Source organism: Leopardus geoffroyi, chromosome E2, assembly GCF_018350155.1.
Source record: "Leopardus geoffroyi isolate Oge1 chromosome E2, O.geoffroyi_Oge1_pat1.0, whole genome shotgun sequence".
In the NCBI taxonomy this organism is placed as follows: Eukaryota; Metazoa; Chordata; class Mammalia; order Carnivora; family Felidae; genus Leopardus; species Leopardus geoffroyi.
In genome coordinates, this window is record NC_059335.1 from 61,195,252 (window position 1) to 61,213,783 (window position 18,532).

Sequence of the window (18,532 nt, forward strand, 5' to 3'; positions counted from 1 at the left end):
CACGGGGTCCCTGGGCTCCCAATGCCCACAGTGGGGGGGGTGGGGAGGGGGGGAGCCGCCAGGGTGCTTGCTGCTCAGGGCTGCACGGTGACGACAGTGAGGCCTGGCCTCCGCTTGGCAACCTGGGGCCCCTGGGAACACGGAGCGTTACCGGGGGGTGTTAAAAGGGCCGAGCGGAGACCCTCACTGGCGGGGGCAGGCACCGAGCGGCCCCAGGGCAGCCCCAGCTGGAGGGCTGCAGGGCGTAGCTACAGCAGACAGACCAGCTGGGCGACCGTCGACCCAGCGGACCGAGCGCTGGGCACACGCGTGGTTGGCCAGTCAGGCCCCGGATGAGGAGCGCACGCGGGACGCGGGACGGCCGACAGAGCCCCGCCAGCGGGGCTCCCGCCCGCCTCCGGGACTCACCACGGGGATGTGCAGCTTGCTGAGCGGCTTGCCGTCCAGGAGGTAGGAGCCCGTGTAGGTGACGTACTCGGCGTAGCACTGGGGCGCCTGCGGCGTGATGTAGCAGAGAATCTTGCGCTTCTCCTCGATCTTCTTCCTGATCTGCAAGTACTCGAAGTAGGGGTTGGACCTGTCGCTGTGGTATGGCTCGATGTCATCCAGCTTGATGGCGTCCACGATGGCGGCCAGCGTCTGCTGGATCACCTCCCGCGTCTGCTGCGTGGACGTGTTCATCTGCTGCTGCAGCTGCTGGCTGGAGCGCTGGAAGCGGCGCTTGCGAGGGTGCTGGGCCTGGGGGTCGTCCTCCTCGCAGCAGCGGCCCTTGGCGCGGGGGGGCGGGGCGGGCGCGGGCTCCTTGTCGGCCGGCGGCGAGCTCTGCTTGCTCTGGTTGGCCAGCATCTGAGCCCGGTTCCTCGTCATGCGCTGGGGGATCTCCTCCACCTTGGGCGCCTTCGGGGCTTCGACCGCGGGTTTGGGTTCTGGTTCCGAAGCTTCGGGCTGGATGCCGCCCACAGGTCCCTCGGGGCCGGCCCCGTCGAGCGGGCCGGCCCCATCCTCCACGTGTGCCTGTGCCGAGCCATCTGCGGCGGCGGCGGCAGCAACGGCGGCGGCGTCGGGGGTGCCGTGGTGGGACGCGGCCGGGGGGTCCCGGCCCTCGGCCTCCTCGTCTCCGCTCCCTGCCGGATGCCGCTCCGGGGCTGGCGGGGCGGGCCCCAGGCCGGAGTCCGAGTCCTCGGGGGGGACCCTCCCCTCTGACGTGACCCCTGCCTCTACCGTGGTCTCCAACATCACATCCGGCTTGGGCTCCTCGGGGGGCTCCGGCTCGGGCTCGGCGGGGAGCCGGGGAGCCGCCTGGTCGGGAGGCAGTGCGGGCTGCTCCTCGGCAGCCGCTGCAGCGACATCCCCGCCATTCGGGACTACGGGGGGCCCCGCGGGGGTGTTTTCCGGAGGGCCAAGGGGAGTCTCTTCTACTGGTTCCGTTTCGACATCAGAAACGTCTTTAGCTTGAAGAGGAAGCTCCGGCAGAGAGAAGGGCCCCAGGTCTAAGTCGTCCTCGGAGTTGGGGAAGCCATCAGGCCAGGGCACCGCTTCCACCTGGCCGAGGGCCGAGAGGTCGTGCCCATTTTCCAGGAAGTTATTCTCCATGGGCGCCAGAGCCTCCACCTGAGTCACGGTGGCCAAACACGCAGGCTCCGGGGCCGTGTCGGGGGGCGCGTCAGGGAGCGGTTTGCAGTTGGTGAAAAAGGGCTCCAGCCTGGAAGGAGGGGCAAAGGGGGCTGGTTCTTCTGGGGCGGGCACAGCGGCCGGGACTGTGTCCACCACGTCGCCTTTGGCGCCCTCGAGTCCAGGCTCGGTGGCCGACAGAGGGTATGAGTCAGGGGAGCCTGGGTAAGGGGGCTCTGGGGCGCCGAAGGGCCCTGGGGCAGCAGGGTGGAGGGCCTCAGTGGGGCAGAAATGCTGCGGGGACTCTGGGAGGCGCTGTGGGGACTTAAGCAGGAGGTCCGGCCCCACAGGCCAGCTGACGGGGTTCTCGGGGGCGCCCCCAATCAGGCTGCAGGACAGGGCCTGCTCCGAGGCAGCTGGGTGCGCCCACTCGACGGGGTCCTCTGTGATGACCGTGCTGAAGGGGCCCTCGTCCAGCGGCTCCAGGTAGCTGGGCTCCGGGGGGATGATGGCGGCAGTGGCCTGCTGGTCCTCCGTGGCATCCAGGGGGATGCCCAAGTCAGGCGGAAGGGCCCCCTCCATGGACGGGGCCAAAAGCTCATCTCTGTGCGAAGGGGGGGACTTCGCTTGTAAACCAGAGAAAGCACCCTCTGGGGAGGGGGTGACATTGACCACAGCCGCAGGCGGGCAGTGCAGAGCGTCCGCTTTGGGGGAGGGGATGCCATAGTCCGGGGAGTAGTACCCCGGGGACAAGCAGGCGAACTTCTCGGCAGGACCTGGGGGCACAGGGGCCTTGTCCTCCAGGCGCTGCCCTGGCGAGCCGTAACTGGACGCGGTGGGGACGCTCTGCTGTCTGAACAGCTTGTCCCCAGCGCTGAATTCTTCCTCGGGGGTCCTCCGGATATCGACAGACACCGAACGGTACAGGCTCGTGCACAGCGGCCTCGTAGGCGTCTGGCTCGCGGTTTCCGAAATCCCGCTCGCTGCCACGGAGAACCTGTCGAAAAAAGAGGGGGAGCAGGCTCTGGCGGACGTGCTGGAGACGGGCTGGGGGTCAGCGCAGTCGAAAATGAGGTCGGAGTAGTCGTCCGCGCTGCAGGACGGGGTCCTGGGCGTGTGCATGGCCTCCTCGTAGCTGGGGCACGACACCACAGACGCGGGCGTGGGGACCCCGGTGGGCCGGCCCTGGTCCGGCCTCGGGGAGGCGGGCAGCGCCTCTTTCGCGTGCGGCCCGGCCAGCCAGTCCCTGGCGTCCCCGGCCGGCCCCAGGGGGGGCTTGCCGTCGGCGGCCGGCGGGGCCAGAGCGGGCTCCTTGGGCCTCTTGTCCTTCGGGGCGGGGTCCGGCACCAGCGGCCTCCGTGCGGGCACGTCCAGGCCCTTCTTGCGCACGTCCTCGGCGGGCTTCGCCCTGTCCTTGAGCTTCGGGTCTCCGGACCGGTGCCTCATCTTCTCCATCTGCTTCATCCTCTCCTTGTGCCGCTTGTGCCGCTCCTCGACCTCCAGGTCCTTCTGGGACAGCATGCGCTCGAAGCTGGTCATCATCAGGTCGCCGTCGCCCAGAAGCTTCTCTCTGGGCCGGGCATCTCTCTTGCCCTGGTCTCTGGCTGCCGGCGGCTTATCGTTGCCGTTGCCGACCTTCACCGAGTCACCCTTCTCCTTCTCCGGGTTTTCCTTGAACTTCTCCTTCGGTTTGGTCTCGCTGAGCTTCAGGCTCTCGTCCCGGGACTTGTCTCTGAGTGTGTTTGGAGGGTTGTCCTTGTCTCTGGCTGCGGGCTTCTGCTCGTCCTTGTGGTGCCGCGGGGGCCCGTCGCTGTGCCTGTCCCTGTGCTTCTCCCGCTCGTCCCGCCACCTCTCGCGGTGCCTCTCCCGCCGCCTCTTGTCCTTGAGGGCACCGGCGGCACCACAGCCATAAGGCTTCAGCTCCTTGTCCGCTTTCTTGGAAGGCTCTCTCTCAGAATCGTTTTTATCTTTCTTTTCAGCGGCGAACAACTCAATGGTTTTATCTAGCTCGTCCTCGACGTCCGCTTTGGCGCCGTAAGGGATCCCATAAGCGTCGGCGTCCGAGAAGTCCTTGTCGTACTGGCCGGGGTCCTTCCTGCTGCCCGTGTCCTTGTAATCGTCGCTCTTGTCTCTCTTCTCACACTTGTCTTTCCGGACTCTCTCCCGATCGTGGCTTTTCTTGGACGAGGACGAAGAGTGTCTGTGCCTCTCTCTCTCCTTGACCTTCTCCTCCGGGGGCTCCGTGAAGGACACCTCTAGGAGGGCGCTCAGGCCGGGCTCCTGCCCGCGGTCGGTGAAGCTGTCCGAGGACACCTCGCTGGCCTTGTCGTTGGAGTCCTCCCGGTACGCGTGCAGGGCCTCCTCCTCCAGCCTCTCCAGCAGGCTCTTCTCCGCCTCGGTGCTCCTCGACACCTTCCTGTCCCGGCAGTGCTCCCGGTCCGGCCTCTCGCGGTGCCTGCTCCTGGCCTTGTCCTCTGCCGAGGGCTTCCGCTCCAGCTTCTCGGGAGGCTTCTGCTTGTTCTTCTTTTCCTGGGTGGGGTCGGCCGAGGTGCGGTCCTTCCTGTCCTTGTACTTGTCCGCACCCTCTTTGTCCTTCTTGTCCTTGTGCTTCTCCAGGACCTTTTCTTTCTTGTCTTTCGCCCCTTCCGCGGCTCCCTTCTCCTTCTTCTTTTCCCGGAGCTCTCGATCTTTCTGCTTCTCCGAGTGCTGCCGGTCGGCAGAGTGCTTCCGGTGCCGGTCGGTGTCCTGGGGGCCGTCCGCCCGCGGCGCGTCCCCGGCGTCCCCGAGTCGGAGCCCGCTGGCCGCGAACTCGTCCTTCTCGTCCTCGCTTTCGTCCGTGAATATGTCGGCGATGTACCAGCTCTTCTCTTTACCCTTCTTCTCGTCTTTTTTTTCAGGGAAGTCCTCGGAGAGAAGTCCAGGGAAATTCTTCTCCCTCTTTTCTTTCACCTGGTCAAGAGACGCCTTTCTCTCCTTGTCCTTATGCTTCTCCTTGGGATCCTTCTTCTCTTTAAAGCATTTATCAAACTCCTTGTCCTTCTGACATTTCTCAAGGACAGACTTTTCGCTTTTATCTCTGTCACCGGACTTATCTTTGTATTTCTCTAATTTCCCCCTTTCCTTCTTCTCCTTGTCTCTTGCTGCATGGAGCCTCTCCCAGGGCTCGGGGCCCTTCCCAAACTCACAGTCGGGCCTGTCCTTGAAGCCGGCCTCGCCAGCCAGCTCCTTCGGCTCCTCCCGGTGGGCCTCCTCGGGCTTGGGCCTGCCATCCTTCCGCTCCTTGGCGGCCTCGAGGGCGTCCTTCCTGTCCCGCCCGGCCTCGGCGGACTCCCTCCGCTTTTTGTCCTTGTCGGGAAGGCAGCCGGGGATGCCCTTATGCTTGTCTGCCTGCTCCTTCCTCCTCTCGGAGCTCTTGTCCAGACAGTCTCTGTCCTTCTTCCGGAAGAAGGCGTCCCTGTCGCCGCGCCTGTCCCCGTAGTCCCGCTTCTCACGGCCCTTGCTCTCCCGCTTCTTTTCCTTGCTGTCCTCCTTCACGGTCTCCAGGATCAGTCTGGCCACGGGGTCACTTTTAACATCCCTGTAGTCTGTCACTGGAGAATCCCAACTGTCGTCCCCTTTGAAATCAAAGGACGAATCGGACAAGTCCGAGAACCACCGATCCTGCTGGTCGTCGGAAAGGCTGAATTTGGTGTCTTCGTTCTCCAGAAACTGACTCTTGTTACAATACTCATCGAAAGCGGAAGAGTCCTCCCTGTAGACTTTTTCTTTTTTCAGTTTGTCTTTTTCTTCTTTGAAAGCCTTCTCCTTCTCCTTTGGAATCCTGTCCTCCTTACAATCATTCTTCTTCTCTAGCTTGGCGGGCCTGTCTTTGGACTTTTTCTTTCTCTCCTCTTTGTAGAGCCTCAGTCGTTCCTCTTTGGGAGACTTTTCCTTCACCAGTTTCTCTTTTTCTGCTTTACTCCCACGGTCTTTCTCTTCTCGGAAAGACCTGCTCACGTCTTTGATTCTCTTCAGGGCCTTCTCGTCTTTGGAAACCTTGACCACCTCCTCTTTGAAGAGCCATTCCCTGTCTTCCGACTTCACCTTGCCGAGCCGCTCTTCCTTCCTGAAGTGGTCCCGGTCGTGCTTCAAGGCCTTCAGCTTGCCCTCACTGGGAACGTCGCCGTCCAGAAGTATGGCCTTCTCCGGCCGCTGCTTGGAGTCCTCATACTCGTAAGTGAAACTTTTCAACTTGAGCTCCTGACCGACGGAGCACAGCCCTTTCTCCTTGTTTTTGTGTTTGTGTTTTGTTTTGTGTTTCTTGACGACCTTGCCCTCCTTGTCCAGCTTGGGAATGGCACCGTCCACGCTGGCGTGGAAAGAGTTCTTCTTCTCCGACAGCGCGCTCTGCAGGCCGCCCCGCTTCCTGTGCTCCTGCTTCTTCCTCACGGGCTTCAGCGACTCCACGCTGGAGCCCTCGGAGGAGCAGTCAGACTCGCTCGTCAGTCTCGTCCTTGTGGAGTCTGATAAAGAGCTGACCTCTGACCAGGCGGGAGAAGAGATGCTTTTCCAATTGTCTGTCCGCCAGTGCCTGGCGTGCTGGTCCGCGTGGCCGGGGTTATGCTTCTGGGCGGCAGAGCTCCCGTGAGACGAGGTGGAGGAGGCGGACAGAGAGCTGAACAGGGACGGGTCCTTCAGCACCAGTGGGGACTCCTTGAGGCAGCCAGAGCTCCCCACCGAGTCCCCGTCGTCCTCCCCGCTCTCCGAGGACTCGCTCTCCGACTCGGAGGAGCAGAACTTGTCATTCCTTTTCCCAAACCGCACTTCCTTGCCTTTTGTCTCCTTCTTTCGCTTCTTTTTCACTTTATTTTTCTCTTTCTGCTGCTTGGAATTGGAAGGTTCCCGCGTTTTGTTACCGGGCAGTATCGTGTGTGCCGAGAGCCTCAGCTTCTCTCCTGTCCCCACAGTGACGCCAACGTCCTCCTCGTCTGACGTGTCTGAAAGGATGCGATGAGCCGCTTTCTTTGGTGCAATCGTGTTATTTTTAGTGTAACTTTTCACTTCCATTTTGGGTATAGAAATAAAACTATTTGATTTAGTTTCTTTTCTGTAATCCTTTTTCAGTAAGTGTTTGTCGTCCACTGGAGGGACTCTGTCCTGCTCGTCGTCCTCGTCAAACTCGTACTCATCCTTGACGGGGGTCACAGTTTTCTGGGGCTCTGGATTCTTAGCCTTGTGCTTCAGGCCTTTTTCAAATTCAGAGTCTGTGTTATTGCCGTCAACCGAACTAGAAGGTGCGAACGATGGGGCGTCTTCCTCCTCTGAGCTCTCTGCTGGGAACAGGGAGGAAGAGGTCAGAGGCAGAGTCACAGCGACCCTACTGAACATGCACGGGGATGGCGCTCTGCAGACGGGGGGGCGGGGAGAGAGACAGCTCTTCGCCTGATTTAGATAAATCGGAGGCCAGCCATGGGCAGGAGGAAATGAGAGAGAGATCTGTGTGAGGGCAGGGCCGGAGGACGAGGAAACCCTGGGGGTGGGGTCCCGGCCGTCCAGAAGCTCCCCCACCCCAGCCGGCACACGCGGTGCGGCTCCCGGCCACTGACCGGTCGAGCTCTCCTCGCTGGACGTGTAGGTCCCCTTGCCCAACAGGAGATTCACCATGGTCGGGGAGTTGGCCACCTTCAGCGGCGTCTCGCCTTTCCTGTTGCTTTGCTGAGGGTTCCCGCCATACCGCAACAACAGCTTCACCACCTACGAAACAGCAACCGGCAGGTCAGGGGCTTTCTGAGAAGCACGCGACGCGCCCCCGTGCCGGTACAACTGCAGCCGCTTCCTAGAGTCCTGTGCTCGACCAGACAACAGCCCACCACCGCCACAGCACGGCCCCCGGGGGTCTCCAGGCCCCGCACCCCAGCCAAGCACGCCGCCACACGGAGGAGGTCTGCGCTCCCGTGCAGAGTCCTCCCCATCGGTGGTGGGCCGACCACGGCCCCATGATCTCCCGCCAGCGATGAGCCGCCATCCGGCAGGGCCCACGGGGTGTGGAAAGAAGGGCTCTGGAGATCTGGTGGGGAGCGGGCACTGACAGAACAGAGGAAACAAAGAGCGAGCTTCTTCCAAGTAGGTTTATTTTGTGTTCTCGTTTATTTTAGAAAAGAAGATTGCCTCTTCCGTGCTTTGACACAGTAAGGGGGGTTCCTGTGAATGACAGACACAGTCCAGGTGACCCCGCGGCAGCTCTGCTCAACTGTCTACAGCCGGCAAGTGTGCTTCGCACACCCGGGGCGGCCGACTCGCTGCCCTCAAGTGCAGGTTCAGTGCTGTCTCGGCCCCAGTTTGGACACTGCAGTGTTAAAACAATCTTTAACCAGGAACACCCCGTCGCTCACACGCCATTCCCGCTTAGGACGCCGCGGCCTCCCCTGACCAGGACCCCGCTTCCCGGGCACGGGTTTCCCACGGCTGCTCTAGCGAATCACCAGCCCCTCCGTCTCGCCAAGTCTGCAACGGGTCTCGCTGACGCTACAGATGTGTGGTGTTGGCTCCTTCCTTTGGTGGGACTGGCCCTGTGTCCCTGCTGTCTGCCTGCTGAGGGCTGTCCCAACTGCTGGAAGCCACCATGTCCCTCGGCCCCTTCTGCCAAGGCTGGCAACGCGGGCGAGCCGCCCTCGCGGTCTCCTCCCTCCTGGGGAAGGGTTTCTGCTACACGGACCCCAGAGGGCACTGGGCCCGTGGGGATAATCCAGGGTCGCCACTGCGTGATCTTTTGCTTACTCCCATCCGTGAAGTCCCCTTACCACGTGAGGTCACATATTCACAGTCCCAGGATCTGGACGGGGATCTCTCCGGGGGCCACTACCCTACACCCCTCCCCGTATTTCCACAGTCTGTTCCGTAAGGTAGTTTTACAAGAACAATTACAGAAGTACAGAGATTCAGAGGACGACCCTGTCCCTCCCCACTCTGTCGGCTGCCAACGTAGCGCCAGACTCGTGTCATCAATCCCTCCCCCTCCCCCACCCTGGGTACTCTAGCGGGTCCCAGGCATTTCATAAACTTTTCTAGCATTTCTCTAAAAGGACCCTTAAAAAACCAAAATAACCACGACGCCTTTATCTAACCCAAGGAGCTAACCAAGAGCCCTGACGTCAAGTACACAATCTGTGTCTGGACTCGTCCGGTCACCGCGGGCATCTTCTCATTCACAGCCCTCCCCTGACTATGTGACTCATCATCCTTCGACTGCTCGCCACTCGCTGGGTGCTGCTAGTTCCCCGGCACCTGCCCAAGGCGACGGGGCAGAGCAGCTACAGGAGAGCGTCAGAGGTGCGTTCCGGTCTACAGGCGCTGTCCTTGCCAGGCCCCACTGTCCTTCCTGGGCCTCTTCACGAAGGTCTGGTAACGACCACAGCAAGAGCCTCGCCACCTCTGCGCGTCTCCTGCATCAGACCCAGAGGCAGCCGTTTCCCCAAGGGGGCTAGTCCTCTCGGGGAGGCCGTGCGCTTGGGTACTCGCTGCTCCCAGACTGGTTACGAGGGTCCTCCCGTGTACTGGCTACACCTCTCTGTGCTTCAACAACAGTAACTGCCACAAGGACAAGGACAGTGCCGGCAGCAGCCCATGAATACCCCCCCTCCCCCACTCCCCACCGCCGTATGATCATCCAGCTGCTAAAACCTAGACATGCCCGCATGACCAGAGCAGGGCCCCGTCACGTGGAGCAAGAGGTCACCCAGGTGCTGACCCAGGATGAGCAGGTGGGCTGGTCAGAGAGGATGGCTCTGGTTGGGGGGGAGGGGGGGGCGCAAACGTGCAGGACGGTAGGGACGGCGGGACAGGGAGCGACAGGATGACGTCCAAGGCGGCCAGCAGGCCCGGTGGGGGACGTGGGTGCGGGGAGGCACCCACCTTGTAGTGCCCGTTGTTCGCAGCGTCGTGCAGGGGGGTGTCGTCGTCTAGGCCCTTGGTGTTCACCTCTGCCCCCGCGGCCAACAGCTGCTTGGCGACGTCGTAGTAGCCCCGGTTACACGCCTCGTGCAGCGCTGTCCAGCCTGGAAACAGACACTTAGGACCTATGTTATTTAATCCTCAAGAACGCCACTCCTGTCCCGAGGCAGCGCCCTGCGCGGAAGGGCTACGGTCCCAGGAAGCCCTGAGTGTCCTTTGCTGGGGCGCCCCGTCTGCCCCGCGACGTGCAGCTCGCCAACCCTCCAGGTTGTGCGGGCACAATCTGGGGTGGGGGCCTCGTCGGGGGTGGCAGGCTCAATCCAGCGTGTCCAACAACACACGGGGGGGGTACAGGGAGAGCGGCCGAGGGGGCTGCGGGCAGGGTGGCGGCGTCTGTGACCACAGCTGCAGGTTCGGAAACGTGCCCTCTGGGCAGCACGTGGCTGAGGCCACGCGGGGAGGCCTCCTCTGGCGGCCGTCTCCACGAGAGCCTCGACAGGCCACCCGCAAAGGTCAGTGTGCCAACGGGGCCACCCTGTGGACACAAATTCCAGGGCTTTGGCAAATCTCGCCTTAGGAAAATTGTATTTTCAGAGAAGGTGCTACATTAGGTTTGGGTCAGAAACCCCATCAACTAGGGAAGTGGGCGCAGTCTAGACAGGTTCGTCACGGAGACCGCTTTGCTGGTCTCACGTTCCACGCGCTCTCGGAACAAACGGCTGTGGAACGTGCCGATGCTGCGGCACAGAGCAAGCGTCCTGTTCACACCCGGCAATACTCCACCGTGACCACACGGCCCTCAAAGGCAGATAATGCTTGGCTGTCTCGGGCCGGGGGAGGAACACCTACTTCCGGCTTAAACGAAAGGGCCCTCTCGGAGACATTTCTTCCCTGGGGGGTGCGGTCCCCAGGCTGCCGGGCACCGAGGCAGGGCCGCCTCTCCCTGAACGTGCCAGGGGCGTGACTCCTCTTCCACGGAACTGGGGTCTACACAACACAGCAGAGTGGCATCTAAAACTTCCCCCAATTCTCTTAAAAATAATAAAAAATAAGAAAACGATCTGATTTTCAAATACTTTCCGCAACATCGGTGCCTCTTCCTCAGCACCAACAGTACATCACCCTGGTCTAAGCGCGAGGTCTGCCCGCTACCGCAACTCCTGTGCGCAACCGCCCCCCCCCTCGCCCGCCCCCGGCTCCACCCCTGGACCCCAGGCGGGGCCTTCGGGGCACGCGGGGTGAGGGCGCCCGGGAGCGCTCACCTGCAAAGTCCTTGACGTTGACGTCCGCGCCCTCGCCGATGAGCTCCTTGATGCGCCGGGCGTCCCCGCGGATGGCTGCGCGGTGCAGGCGGGTCTCTCCGCGCTCGTTCCGCTTGTTCACCTTGTCTTTGGTTTTCGAGGCGGAGTTCGGCGTCCCCTTCTGACACACTGTCGACTGGGAGGGGTGCTTTGGTGTCGTGTCTACTGCAGGCCAAGGAGAGGACAGGCAGGGCGTCACCAGGCGTGTCCCGGCGACGGAAGCCGCCGGGCCCTGGGCCGCTTCCTCGAGGCACCGGGGGCTCACCTGGGCTGTTGGCGGACTCCTCGGCAGTCATCTGCATGAGGAGAGCCACCTGCTGGCGCTCGGAGAGGGGGTAGCCGGCTCGGATCCCAGACAGCCCCATGCCAAACAGCAGCCCGGCCTTCCGGGGGACGGGCTCCTTCTTAATCCTCTTGCGCTCAGGACCCTGCTTCTCTGTGAGGCGGTGGAGGAGACAGGGGGACATTTCATGCCACGCGGTCCTCAGGACCCGCGGCCTTGCCTGGCGTCGCGGAGCCCCCGCCTCCCACCTCACAGCTCACAGGGAAAGGGCGAGAACAGGGGCGGCAGCACCGAGCCGCCCGGTCGTCACCTCCGGCGGTAACAGAGACAACTCCAACACCTCGTCATCAGCCAATGGGGCCTGCCCCGCCTCGGCCCCCACCGGCCGGTCGCCACGGCCCGCCGCACGCCAGGCGGTGGGACGGCCCCTCACTGGGGCCCTGGCTCACGCGGGACAGGTCTCCGTCCGTTAAGTGCACGTGTCCACACTCCGGCTCCTCCTTCCCCGTCCCGCCTCCAGACAGTGCAGATGTAGATGGCAAACACAGTTCAGAAATACATAAACAGGTCAAGGCCGACTCGTCAGTACTGTACCTTTCTTCTTGCTTCTAGGGACCTCCATTTCAGGCCATGGCCCTTCGAGGAGCGAACCAGCCTTGCAGTACCACGACATGGACTGAGCTGGAGGCATCTAAAGGCATCAACACAGAGCACTAACCAGACACGATGGAACAGCTCGGCCGTTCCGTCTCCACCTCCTCGGAGCGCACACCTCCTCCGCTGGGCTGACCCCTTACAGAGCTCCCTGCCGACCCTGAGCACAGACACACCGCGTGGCTTCTCCGGGAAGAGGCGGGAGGAAGGGACAGCAAACACCCCCCCGACTCCGTGACCCAGGAGCCAAAGCTCACTGTCCTCCTTCGCCCTCGTGCCCCTCCTGCCGGGGATTTAGGGATCCACCAGGCGCCTGGAGCCCTCCCCACACTGCCCCCGTGCGTGCTGGGTGGGGCCCTGGTGTGGGGGCCGGGCTGGCTAGGGGGTGTTCTAGGTCACACGGTGCAAAATGCAGCCAGGGAAGGAGGGTCACCACGGGAGACTTGGGGTCCTGAAACTCTCCTCGGGGGAGGGGGGCCTCCTGCTCTCCACTCCGCACGTCAGAGAGGACCCCCTCCGGGCCCTCGGCTGGCTCGCTGGCTCTGGTTTGCCCTGGGGAGGCGGGTGCTGTCTGGGAGACACGGACCGAACGGGCTCCCGTGCGCCCCCCGCCTGCCCGACTCCAGGACAACATCCCCAGCCCACAGATGCGTCGTTTTCCATTTTCTCAAGAAGAGTTTTCTGTGAGCTACTTCCTTAGAAAGCACTGCGATCGGCCCCTTCAGAAACCACACTGTGACTCACTGCAACGCAGGCTCCCCAGGCACCCTGGCCACGATGAGTCTCTAACCAACCCATGAGGCCTGGGCTCAAGAAAGGAAGAAAGCTCCAGAACGCTCCTCATCTGTGACCAAGGACCCCAGCTTATCCACCCTGTCCCCTGTTCTGCCTACAAGCTGGCAGGCGCAGGGGTGAGGCTGTCAGCCTCCCCGGAGCCTCTACACAGGGTGAGGAACCACGCACAGCAGCAGCCCTGCCCGGTGGCCCCATGAGGTCCCGAGAAGTTAAGCCACACTTTCGCAGTCACTCGGGGCCATCCCACCCAACCCGAGCTTTCTGGAACACACTCCCCGAATCAGGGCATCGGGTTTAAAAGTTCTCACACGGCCGAGTGCTCCACTAACCACCCCCCCCCCTTCTCTATGGTGACTGCTCTGCCCTGCGCTGCTCCTTCGCACGGCCCGAGTACAAACAATGACAGAAACAAGGCCCACGCCCCCAGGACACATGAGCCGACCTCCTACTCTATGACACGGACACAGATGCCCCACCAGCTTGGTGTCTCCAACACGGGGCCCTGGTGTCAGGACAGCAGCAGGAAGGCACGTGCACACAGCCCTGCTCCGCAATCAGGACCCGATTTCCACCCAGTCTCCTAGGAACCACCGCTTGGTCTCCACCCACAGAGCCTCCAGCCTCTCGGGGCCCCTGCGCCTCCCTGGGGGCCGCGGAGAGAGCAAGTCCGCCGGAGGAGGGAGACAGCAGAGCTCCGAGAAACACGTGCCACACGAGGATTCCTGCTCATGGGGACATCTGCAAATTACACTAAGTAACTTCAGAGGACAAGGCCGGTGGCCCAGCTCTGCTCTCTGGGGCAGGCCTAGGGAGGTGTGAGGCTGGGTGTGGGCAGCGCGTCCTCAGAACAGACCCCACAGGACCCTGAGGTGCCAGAGGGACCGGGCACAAGGGCACTGCAGTCACTGTCTTCAAGTGACAACACAGGCAGCAGACTCCCTAGCGATCGGGGGTGGGGGTGGGGGGGTGGGGGGGGTCCCAAGAGACACCCTTCCCGGGAGTGGCAGCCGAACACCTCCACAGCCTTGCGCCCAAAGGGCTTTCTGCGGCAACAGACCGGCGGAGCAGGACGTGACGGCACCACACCAGGCCCGCGGTCTCAGGAAGAGACTCAGTGTGCCCGCCGCACCGGGCCTCCCTCCCCTCTGTGGCCAAGAGCCCGGCTGAGGCTGGACGATGCTCAGGGAAGCAGAAGGTACTGACTCCCTCCTGGTGGGAGGGGCCTCGCACAGCCCACCTCCCCACCCACGCGGGTCTCGGGGGCGTTAACGGGAGGACGTCTTCCGAGTGTCACCCCAGGAAAAAGCCCCCGAACAGAACCCCATCTTCTAAGACACCCTTCTCTCCACCAGCCCCCACACCTCCCGGTACCCAGAGGGCCTGAGTCCAGCCAGGCGGCGTGTGGCTTCGGGTGCGGGGGGCCCAGGGCAGCTCGGACTTCTGGCCAGAGGAGCCAAGCGACACGCGGTCAGGGTCACCTGCCCCTCTTCCCAGCCGCTGCTGTGCCTGTGGTGGGGTGTCCACAACAGGGCGGTGGGGGTGGGGGGAGGCTGCCCAGCCTACCTTTGCACCCCCAGCCCCAGCTGGGGGGGTGCGCCCACTCGCCAGAAGAGGAGCTATGACCCAGAGCGACCGCTCAGGACAACCCGAGAGCCTCTCTGGCATCCTGCTCGTTTTTGTTTCTAACGTCCAACCAGAAGCAAAGGAGGACTCCAGGAACTCCCAACGGCCCGTGCCAGGCTGCAGAGCAGAGCGAACCTGGCAGGTCGAGGTGGCCCTCCAGGCCTACCTGTGGAGCCTCCCTGCAGTGACCTGCAGGCAGGGCCTGGCCACTGGCCTGCAGCCTGGACACGCCTCTGGGGGCTCCGAGGGCTCTGCAGAGGCCCAGGAAGCAGGCCCGCCGCCACCGTCCTCACGGTGGCGGAGCTGGAGCAGCTCTCAAGGCTGGGGCCTTCCCCCCGCCCTCCCAGCCCCGTCCGGTCAGCCCAGCTGTGGTCCTGGTGGGAGATGATGGTTTCACCCGAGCCTGGACAGTTCCCCCGCGTCGCTGTCAGGAAAACAGCTGATGTGACACCACCTGGGATTTGTATGGTGCCAGCTTGCTGCGGTCTGTGCCGTCGGTGCCCCACCACGTCACCCCTTCCCGGGTGCAGCCACCCAGTCGGCAGACGCAGGTCCCCACTCTCCGCAGCCCATCCCACCAACCCGGGCCTTCTGGAACGCGCTCCCTCCACACACCACCGCAGCTGGCGGGCTGGAGTGCGGCCATCCCGGGGGAGCGGGGGCTAAAGAGACCAGGGTTCTCAGACTCCACTTCCTGCCACTGCGTTTCCCTCCCCAGCAGAACGTGGATGTCACCGCAGTTAATCTGGCAGCAAGGAGGCAGGTGTGCCAGGGAGATGGCTTTCCTCACGGAGCCGGGCAGGAGTGCCACCTGCCTCTGCCATCTGGCCGGCACATGCTGACGCGCACACCCACCTGCGTCCTGCCCACGGCACGGTGCGCCCCGATGCCCAAGGACCCCGTCTCCCAAAGGCCCAAGTCTGCTTTCTCTTCCACATCCTGAACCTCTCTCGTTTCCTCTTCCTGTTTCCATACCTCAGTGCAGGCAATCTCCTTGCTTGCGACTATCCAAGCCACCAATTCTTTCTTCTGTCGCATCTGATGAGCTATACGATCTGCCCACTGAATTTTTAATTCCATTGGCAATTTTCATTTCCATGTATCCCGTTTTGTATTTTTAAAAATCTACGTGGTGTTTTCTGGCAGTGCCTTGTTCCTTGCTCATGTTTTCAATTTCTCCTCTGCTGCACCCTACTGACCCGTGCTCTGTATCCAGTCATCCCCACGCAAGGTCCCCGGGGCTGGTTCTGTCTCAGGATGGCGGTGTCTCCCATGTGGTACGTGGTTCTGACCCGGCACTAGTGTCTGGCTGAACTCTGGGGCCGGGACACTGCACGGAAGCCAAGGTCTCTGGTGAGGGCTGGCTTTTGCTCTGGTCTGGGACTGGATGGGGCTCGTTTCCGGGGACAGCTCTCAAAGCCCCTGGCCCCGTCTGGATGCCAGCCGGAGGAGACGGAGGGATTTGGCTCAGGGATGGTGCCTTCCAGCCTGAGGTGTCCCTGATGTGGCTTTCAGGGGCCTGTCCACTGTGGCCCCGAGGGGCCTGAGGCTGGCAGCTGACTCCCACTGTCCTCAGCCCCCAGGGTCCTGAAGCGCTCACAACCAGTCCTTCGTTCGGTCATCACTCACCACCTCTGACTTCTGGGCTGTTCCAGAAGAGGGCTTTTCAGGAGACAAAGTCCAGCACACTGGTCCAAAGGGAAACCTCCAACTCCTACACCCCACCGTGAAACCATACGACGTCGTCAACACTTCTTGGACCCCACTCCACAGGAGGGCATCCGGTGGGGCGCTTGTGGGATCGCAGAGCTCCCGGAGATACCAGGAGGAGCTCAGGCAACGCCGACGGCAGGCAGGGTGCTGGCGTACCGGGGGCACCCCGCACCCATACCAACACAGGGCCCGATCCCAAAGTTAAGAGGCTTTTGGAAGACCACTTCTGCCAGGGCAGCGTGCACGCTGGAGACGACCCACATCAGGCAGGGAGCCGCAAGGGGGCTGGTCTCTGTCCGGCCCCACACTCGGGTTCTCCAAATGCTGCAAGACCAGGAGTCAAGGGTCCCCCCGCCCCCCCAGTCTGCATGGGGGCACGTTCTGTCTGGCTTTTCCCTGCATGTTCCTGGTTTGTATCCACTCTTTCTTCCTTCTAAAGACAATTACCACCACCGATCACTTAAGACACAGGGGGTATTCATCAAGCCCCCGACTTCTCTGGTCTGGGTCTCCTCTGTCCCAAAAGAGAAGGGCTGGGGTCCATCTCCGATGTCTGCCTTCTGCAGTGCAGGTGGGGCTCTCCCAGGTCATGGGCTGGGTGGGTGGCCTCTAGTCAAGGGGGACCACAGTCCTCATTCCACAGACGCTGGGAAATTCAGTGAGGGCTGTCACAGCCGTGAGGAGGAAGCCAGGGTATGAGAAAGCGATGCTGGCATAAACACCCCACAACACAACTTGACAAACACTGACCCCTTTTCATGGCACCAAAGCATGGTGAGGACTTCTCAAAATAAAACGAAATAAACCCTAATCCAAACCTGCACCAACGTACGAACCGTGCCATCAACCCTGCCAGCCCCGGGCCGGTCTGTACGAGCCTCTGACCATCGGTCAGCCCCTGCCCGAGACCCTGGGAGCACCACCGGGCAGAGTAGCCACACTGCAGCCCAGGCTCCCCCTAGGAGGGCTCTGGAAGCTGCAGCCAGCTCCCCTGGACTGCACTCCATGCTTTATCAGTCATGGTCCTAGGACTCCTCCCTGTGAGTCACAGAACCCAGGGTGGTCGTGAGGGTCTGGCCCTGCAGACTCCCACCTATTCTGCAAATGGGGAACATCAGGAATTTTAAGTATAAAGAGCCTTCCTTGTCCAGTCCACACTCCCCCCCGTACAGGAAGAAACTGTCCAAGTTTAGGGAGGAGAAACAATGCAGAAAAGGTGTCCCTGTGGGTGGCACATGTCCTCTCCAGCCAGAGGCTCCCCTGCAGCTCCCCCCACCACCACAGGCAGCGCCTGGAGAGCCAGGGAGTGCGCAGAGAAGCCCTTCACGGTCACGTACATGCCGCCTCCAGCGCGCAGCAGTGGAGCCAGAGTCCTTCCCCAGACAGGGACAGTCCCAGAGGAGAAGTCACAACAGCCACCCCTTCCGATCTTATGGAACCAGGGGGACCGTGATTTCAGTAAATACGGGAGTGTCCCCAGACCCCTAACACGGAGCGCACGAGTAGGTTACATGTCAGCACTGCTGAAGAAACATCCAGATACTGGACACAAGAGTGTTTTTCACAAAATAAAACAAACCTTAATTTCTCATTGCTACAAAGAAACGTTCAGGTACTGAGAACAGGCAGTTCCCGATGCTTCTGATGGGGCGGTGCTCTGAAGGGCGGGGCGGGTGGGGGGGGGGGGCGTGTGGCCTCTGGGGACGGGCAGGGCCCACCTTGGTGGCTTCGGGAAGGAAGTGGCTTCGGGAAGGAAGTAGCGGGGCTTACGTCCACACTAAAGGACGGAAAACTGCAACATAGCGGTGGGCTCATGCAGAAGCCTGAAGAGGGTGGGTGGGCACGGAAACGAGCCTAAACATTTGCTTACAGATTTAAGCTGAGGAGAAATCTAATCATACACAAAGTAGACAGATTAGTATACTTTGAAGCAAGCGCACACATCATAGAATTTCATCACCAACACCGCAAGTGGAGACTGGGCAGCGGGCCTCAGGCGACCTGCCCAGGAGAGGCCACCCTGTGAGGCCTCCGCCTCCTGTTCGGCGGGGAGGGGGCAGGCTGCCTTCCCCAGCAGCCACGGGAAGAGCCGTTTCCGAGCTTCTTTTTCCTAGAAGACGTCAGGCTGCTTTGGGCAAGCACACGCGGCCCGTCCCTCCTGCGCCCAGACAGACCTGGCTCCGGAAGGACGAGCTGTCCGGGGTGCCTTGTGGGCAGCTAAAGTGACCAACCACCTGCGGCGGTCTGGCTTGGATGCAGAGTGTGTCCAGCTTTCACCACAGACGAGCCGTATTGCTCTTGGCAGGCCGCCCCCAGGCCTGACTAAGCACTGCAGAGGTCCCTCACGGGGGTCGAGGAACCAGGACAATGCTCTCCGGTGGCTCGGTGGTCCCTAGGAGGGGGCTCATCAGCCTCTTCTTCCCACCTGGGGGGCACAGCTGAGGAAGCTATTTGTCGCTCAGGGCCCCGAGTTCTGGAGCCTTCCGCGGCTCTCCCCTCCTGGTGAGCGCAGGGCCGCATCTTGCCAGCAGAGGGCGCCGGAGGGACACAGCAGGAGCAGGGGGCTGGGCAGGGTGGGGGGGATACAGGGAACCTCGAGCAGACCCGGCCTGGCCCCAAGGGG

The 18,532-nt window shown here is 62.2% G+C and overlaps 1 protein-coding gene across 18 annotated transcripts in view; it reads right to left on the minus strand.

Moving 5' to 3' along the window:
- The window catches only part of ANKRD11 (ankyrin repeat domain containing 11), a 181,376-nt gene that overhangs the window by 5,452 nt on the left and 157,392 nt on the right, over positions 1-18,532 (minus strand). For 7 of the 18 annotated variants that reach the window (XM_045440033.1, XM_045440019.1, XM_045440020.1 and 4 more), the window contains 5 exons: positions 11,107-11,277; positions 10,803-11,006; positions 9,502-9,644; positions 7,197-7,344; positions 409-6,923 (listed from right to left, as the gene is read on the minus strand). In XM_045440033.1, the coding sequence (XP_045295989.1) occupies positions 409-6,923; positions 7,197-7,344; positions 9,502-9,644; positions 10,803-11,006; positions 11,107-11,277 (7,181 nt within the window). Of the gene's footprint in view, positions 1-408; positions 6,924-7,196; positions 7,345-9,501; positions 9,645-10,802; positions 11,007-11,106; positions 11,278-11,718; positions 11,816-18,532 lie in introns of all 18 variants that reach the window. The other 11 variants (XM_045440034.1, XM_045440025.1, XM_045440026.1 and 8 more) reach the window with 6 other exon arrangements.